General features: G+C 43.7%; 1 protein-coding gene across 1 annotated transcript in view; it reads left to right on the top strand.

Moving 5' to 3' along the window:
• Positions 1 to 7,500, top strand: part of dselb (dermatan sulfate epimerase like b) — a 9,628-nt gene that overhangs the window by 1,773 nt on the left and 355 nt on the right. Inside the window, exon 2 of the mRNA XM_084102876.1 lies at positions 1,026 to 7,500. This exon is cut by the window's right edge and continues 355 nt beyond it. Within this exon, the coding sequence (XP_083959002.1) occupies positions 1,183 to 4,824 (3,642 nt within the window). The 5' untranslated portion in view covers positions 1,026 to 1,182 and the 3' untranslated portion in view covers positions 4,825 to 7,500. The remainder of the gene's footprint in view (positions 1 to 1,025) is intronic.

Consider the following 7,500-nt stretch of genomic DNA (forward strand, 5'->3'; position numbering starts at 1 on the left):
AGAAGCCTGATTACAAAAACAAAAGTCTCCTTATTGAAAGCCATGTCCCAAACACACAATTATAATGATGTTTTCTTTATAATTTTATTTAGCCAATCATCAGGCTGGCAATCAGCAAACCTCCCATGTTTAAACATCAGCACCTTTGTGACTTTAGGAACTCAAAACGGTTAATTTGGTGAGAAAGAGAGAGCTGTAATGGGAAAACAAATGTCTTTGTTCATTTTTAACCCAACGATGGTGAATAATTGCTACTGCTCAAATACAGCCATAAATAAACTGACCTTGATCATCTCTAAAGTACAAATACTACAGTCTGCTGAGGCATTATACACCCGAAACAAACACCAATAACACTGAAAGTCAGCACATTCTGACTCAAAAGCCATAAATATTACATCAGCAGATCAGAAGTGAAACACTAGAGTGAAAGCAGCGGTTTGCTGTCAGTCCAGGATCAGTTATCGTTCAATGACAGGTTATTTGCAAAGCCTTCTTCATGGTTCATAAACAGTCTGTGCGGAACAAACACAATCCCACACTGATCAGCTGCTTCGTTATAATAACCCTCAGCTCTTTCTTAATATTGGTCCCTCTGATATGGGTTTCCATTTCCAGGAGCAGAGAAATAATAATTCACTGTATTCATACAGAGAAAATAATGCAGCTTTTCTCAATCACTGTAGAACTTCTTCCCTGAATGCCACTGTTAGAGTGACCTGAAATACTTACAGCACTGATCATTTATTTTGTATCTTTGTTCTATTGAGTTTATTCATCATATTGTTTATTTGCTTCTGTTGTTTTATTACTGACTATTTACTTCAATAATTGACTTTTTACCTACATTAGTTAGTCTAGTGTAGTTTTTGCTGTGATGTCGAAATTGGTGTGGAAAATTGTGAAATTAAACTGGTATCAACATTTTGGTCATATCACTCTCCCCTGTCATAATCCCTTTAACATCACTGATGTTTAATATTGTTGAATTGCAAGAATTTCACTTTTGTTTCTATTTTCAACAGCACATCAGAGGCTGTGGAGGCCAAAGAAAACGCAGTCAATAACAACTGAATGTATGCCATGAAGAAACTCCCTCTGAATGAGAAGGTAAAGTGGGGAGAGGCTTCCCAGATCAAGCCAGAAGCGCTATAGCCAGCAAAACAGAGGACGAGCGGAAACATGTTGTGGACGGTGGTTCTGAGGTCCGTAGCGTGGCCTACATTTGTAGCGTCCCTTTTTCTAGCAGTGGGACCTGCATTCTCCGGAGTCTTTAATGCCTCAGGAAAATATATTTTTAGTGAGTTTGGAGAGTTCCAGCTCAGTGAGAAAGGCCCAGCGGAGCTACGGAAACTCCAAGCCTCTAATCTTCATCCTAACTTGTACTTTAACCAAGACGATATACCACTGTTGAGACAAAGGTCATCTACAACTCATAGCCAGATTTTTAAAGTCATCCGGACCGCTGTGATGACGATGCTCTCGACCGGCCCGCTCTACATGCCACCCACAAAGCATGAGGAGTTCACCAGCAAATGGAATGAGATTTATGGAAACAATCTCCCAGCGCTGGCCCTGTACTGTTTACTGTATCCCGAGGACTCTTCTGCCCTGCTCTTCCTGATGAAGTTCATGGACCGAATGTCGGAGTATCCGGACTGGAGAGTAACCAGTGCACCCAATGATGAAGTTCCAGTGGCTCATTCGCTCACTGGATTTGCTACTGCTTTTGACTTCATCTACTCGTTCCTGGACCAGCAGCGCCGAGACCTGTACTTAAAGAAGATCAGTGCTGAGACCAGAGAGCTGTACGAGGCCTCGAAGCACCGGGGCTGGGGGAAACAGTTCCTCCAGAACCACCAAACCACTAATATTCTGGCCATTCTCACCGGGGCAATAGTCGTGGGCACACATGATGTCACTGAGTCGATGGTTTGGAAACAGGTGTCTGTAAATTACATGGAGAAGACGATGTTTCTGTTGAATCATGTTGTAGACGGCTCTCTGGACGAGGGCGTTGCGTACGGGAGCTACACAGCTAAGTCCGTTACGCAGTATGTTTTCCTAGCGCAGCGCCACTTCAACATAGACAACACACAGAACAACTGGCTGCGCACTCACTTCTGGTTTTATTACGCCACGCTGCTTCCCGGGTTCCAGAGAACGGTCGGTATAGGGGACTCCAACTATAACTGGTTCTACGGGCCAGAGAGCCAGTTAGTCTTTTTAGATACTTTTGTGATCAGAAACGGGTCGGGGAATTGGCTGGCACAGCAGATTAGGAAGCACAGGCCTAGAGACGGTCCCATGAGTCAGTCCTTGGCCCAGCGCTGGACGACGCTTCACACAGAGTTTATCTGGTATAATGCCGACCTCACGCCACAGCCCCCTCACGGCCACAGTAAGGCCAAGATGCACATATTCTCCAACTGGGGCGTGGTGACGTACGGCGCGGGTTTATCTGTGGCACAGGGCAACACCTTTGTCTCATTTAAATCTGGAAAGCTGGGTGGCCGGGCAGTGTTTGACATTGTCCATGCAAAGCCTTACTCATGGGTGAACGGGTGGAACAGCTTCAACCCTGGTCACGAGCACCCCGATCAAAACTCATTCACTTTCGCCCCCAATGGACAAGTATTTGTTTCCGAGGCTCTATACGGCCCCAAATACAGCTTCCTAAACAACGTATTAGTGTTCAGCCCTTCCCCGACCAGCCAGTGCAACATCCCTTGGGAAGGTCAGCTGGGCGAATGTGCGAAGTGGCTGCGCTGGACCGACGACGGGGTCGGAGACTCGGCAGGAGAGCTGGTCGCCGCTTCTGCCCACGGAGACACCATGTTCGTGAGCGGCGAAGCGGCCGCTGCTTATTCCTCAGCCATGAGACTGAAGAGTGTGTACCGAGCCCTGGTGCTCCTCAACTCACAGACTCTCCTGGTGGTCGACCACGTTGAGAAAAGACACGACTCGCCAGTGAACATGGCCAGTGCGTTCTTTCACAACCTGGATATCGACTTTAAGTATGTGCCCCATAGTTTCTCAGACAGGTACAATGGGGCGCTGATGGACGTCTGGGATGCTCATTACAAGATGTTCTGGTTTGACAGTCAGGGACACAGTCCTGATACTCAAATACAGGAGGCTGAGCAGGAGGCAGAATTTAAAAAGAGGTGGACACAGTTCATCAATGTCTCCTTTCCTTTCACTGATTCAGTCAGTAGAATGGCGTACGTGATGCACGGGCCTTACGTGAAAGTTTCCGACTGTAGGTTCATTGAAAGCAGTAAGAATGGGCTCAGACTTTCTCTCACCATCAACAATACTGAGAAAATAGTTTCGATAGTAACCAATCACAAAGACATAGGGGCACGTTCAAGCTATCTGGGGTTTGGGGGTTACGCTAAGGTGCAAGACAGACATCAGATAGTCCGGTTTGGCTTGGGGACACAGCTTGTCCCCAAACAGACCAAGTTACACAATCATCTGTTCGACCTTGGAGTTACGGTGAATGTTGCAGCTGGGGTAATACTGTGTGTGGCGATTGTTCTCCTGACCCTACAGCGCAAGTTTTACACTTGCTTTAGCAGACTGATGCGTTACGCTTTGCTTTCTGTCTTGATCCTGTGGATAAGCGAGCTCCTGTTCGTCTCCAACAGCTGCGATCAGCTCCTGTGTGGAGTAAAGTGGCACGGATCCGCCACAGACCCGGAGCTCAGCAAACAAATGACCCTTTATGACCAGCATCAACTCCCTCTCCCCACTGTAGTGATAACATCGCTGCCTGGCTCCGGGTCCGACATCCTTAAGCACCTTTTCTACAACAACACAGACTTCGTCTACCTACGCATCCCCACAGAACACTTGGATATACCTGAAACAGAGTTTGAGTTTGACTCTTTAGTAGATGCTTGTGAATGGACACGCTCAGAAGCACAGTATGGGCGTTTTAAAATGATTCAGGGCTGGCTACATTCACTGGTCCACAACACCCACTTATTCCTGCAAAATATCCCACTCCATGACACCAGCCACATGAAACCGGCCCAAAGAGTCAGTCTCTCCCAGGACAAGAGGAAGAGACTGAGGAGACGAGAGTCCAGGGCTGAGATGAAAGGTCGTGTGCGAGTGGACAGGGATGTGGAGTACGTGAGGGAGTTGAGGAGACACACGGTGGACTACCCTAATGCCCGTGTTGTCCTCAACCTGTGCAGCGGCAGCTGGGCTCTAAAGCTGCCCTTTCTCCAAGAAGTCCTCGGCCCATCTCTGAGGGCCATCTACGTCATCAGGGACCCTCGTGCGTGGGTTTATCTGATGCTGTATAATAGCAAACCTAGCCTTTACTCGCTCAAGAACATTCCTCAGCATCTAGCCCTTCTTTTCAAAGAAGATACGGTTAGTGACGGGTGTCCGACCGCATTCGCAGCCGAGTTCAGACCGCTGTGGCTCCTCATATCCCGTTCAGAGACCGATCCTGTGCTGTTGCTGGCCCACCTGTGGCTCGCCCACACGGCCGCCGTCCTCAGAGTCACGTCCACCTTTTCCGAAGAGTCCTTTCTTCAGGTCAGGTTTGAGGATGTTGTAGATTATCCTCAGGACACAGCCGAGAAGATACACTCCTTCCTCGGAGTCCCCGTATCTCCCTCGGCCCTGAATCAGCTCATGTTCACCACCTCCACAAACTTGTATAACTTGATGTATGAAGGGGACATATCACCAGCCAACATCAACATATGGAGGCGAAACCTGCCAAGGAGAGACATCAGACTCATAGAGCACACCTGTGGGTTCTTGATGAGGCAGCTCGGGTATCAAAGGTTCACTGACTGATTAGCTGCTGGCCAGCTGTTGTCCTAAATCTCTTGTTTCTGTTTGATATTTATGTTGTATTTTTGCACAGATTTGGGTTGCAAACCAAGTAAAAGTGAAAATGAAAGAAATAGGCACAAGAATTGAATGTCAGTCTGCACCATGTCTAATCTAACATGTCATTTTTTACTACAATGCCTTCAGGATACCGTTCAAAAGTTTTAGATTGGTAAGATGTTTTTAAAGAAGTCTCTTCTGCTCACCAAGACTGCATTTATACAGTAAAAAAGAGTTGTATTGTGAAATATTATTGCAAGCTAAGGGTGTACTCACACTAGGCACGGTCGTCTTGTCCCGAGCCCTGGCGCGATTGTCCCCCTATATAGATATATAGAGACCTAAATATACTCAGATTAAATTACACCTTTCATTAATTGAAAGGTGTACTGTCCAGGTAGGTTGTAGTAGAAGATGTTTGCTGTGGTAATGATGACAGTAGCGCACCAGTAGTAGCTGAGGTTAGCGATCACACAACTGGAACAGTACGAATCGATCACACTAGTCAAACGAACCAGACAACGCGTTCGGGCACGGTTCAGATCGCCTCGTGTGAGCTCACCCTAATCTGCTTTCTATGGAAGCTTGTTTCCGAAACACAGTATAAAAAATAAAAAAGGTAACTGCGACTTTTTATCTCACAACTCTGACTTTTTATCTCAGAATTGCGTGATATAAAGTCGCTATTGTGTATAAACTCGCAATCGCGATAAATAAAAAGTCAGAATTGCATGTTTATATCTCGCAATTCTGACTTTATAACACGCAATGGTGAGATAAAAAGTCACAATAATCTTTTTTAATGTTTTATTTTGTGGCAGAAACAAGCTTCCATAGTTTTCTATGTGAATATATTGTAAAAAAAAATAATAAAAAAAATATATATTGTAAAAATATTTTACAATATTACTGTTTTTGCTGTATTTTGGAGAAATAAATGCAGCCTTGGTGAGCAGAAAAGGCTTCATTAAAAATTCTTACCAATCTAAAACTTTCAAAAGTGACAGTAAAGACTGAGATATTCACATTATCCTTTATATTTAACACTGTGTTTCCTGTTGTATGTGACTTGTGAAGTATCATACAACAGGAAAAGATCACCATCACCATCGACATACAGTAAAAATAATGCTTTGCTCCCATAGTCACATCATGTAAGTCCCAATGGTTGAAGAATTTGATTGTTGGGTGAAAAATCAACGGTCTAGATCCACAACAGAGCTTTGCTGTAACCAGATATTGAATGATCGATGAGTTGTTTTCCCAAAATGACAGAATGATTTAGAAATGATTTCTTGTTATGGATTAGGTTTTCTGGGCTGAAACAATGTTTTATAGAATGGCAGATTTACACAGAATCATTACGAAGCATTTCATCATTTCACTTAGCATGAAACAAAATACAAAGTGTTCATAGAATGTTTTTGTTGTATTTTTTGCTTGTCAGAAACACTGTAATATCTGCAGTAATATCTGCCCTGTAAGCGTGTCCACCTTCCCATCATGCATCGTGCTCTTCTTCACAGCGGAGGTCAGATCTCTGTCAGATCTCTGAGTTTGATAGTTCATCATACAATAAAGATGATGTATAACGCTTCACCTGTGATCAGCAAATGACAATCATGTGGTATAAAACACTTTACTTGGTCATTATACACTGTATGACAAGCCTTTTTTAATATTTTCTACTTATTATTGCTTGTATAATAGTATAACAAAAGTTACTAGTACTTATTACAATAGTGACTAGTCTCTATTCAATAGTACTTAACCATTACATATTAGTACTAAATATAAATTTACTTATTCCAAATTTCGTAAGTGACTAGTGTTTAGTTAAACTTTACTAGTCTAGAAAACACAAGTACTAGTACTTACTATTCAGTGACTCACAACTATTTAGATCAAACATATCCCTATCTCTACAGTCAATAACATGTTGAATATTAATGCAGCTGATGAGAGAAAATGCTATAGATGTTGTTTAAATCTCTGACAAATAAGCATTCGAACCCGTAGACCCGTTCACACCAATGACCAGAACTATAACAATAATGATAGAGATAGTTGTATAAATCGTTCTAAATGAGTCTACAGCACAGCTATAACGATAACGAACAATATCACTGAAATATTTCCCAGAAAGCCTGATGAACGATAAAACACTGACAGCCAATCAGAATCCATCCTGCTCTAAAGAGCCCAGCATTTAAAGCGACAGACGCTGAAACTGAACCAGGAGCCTTTGGGAAACACCAAACTGACTGCACTGGACTCATCTTTAGTGGATTTAAGAAGAAGCAAATGTATAATTTGTTAGTAGTTTGTCTGATCTTAAAGCTTTGGTCATATGGTCTGCTTCTGAACGGTAATAATATGTGTGAGCGGTCTGTGTTTCTGTGTTTCTGATGCTGCATTCTGAGTCGCTGTTCGAGTGAGTAACATCTCATCCAGTGTCACACACACACACACACACACACACACAAGATCCGCTGGGACTTACAGAGTCACACTCAGAGAACCTGGAATATAACACACACACACACTCTCACACACACACAAACACTCACTCCAGTTCTGCTGGGACTTACAGAGTCACACTCGGAGAACCTGGAATATAACACACACACACACACACTC

The sequence above is a fragment of the Abramis brama genome (genome assembly GCF_963993115.1).
Source record: "Abramis brama genome assembly, chromosome: 24".
Taxonomy (NCBI): domain Eukaryota; kingdom Metazoa; phylum Chordata; class Actinopteri; order Cypriniformes; family Leuciscidae; genus Abramis; species Abramis brama.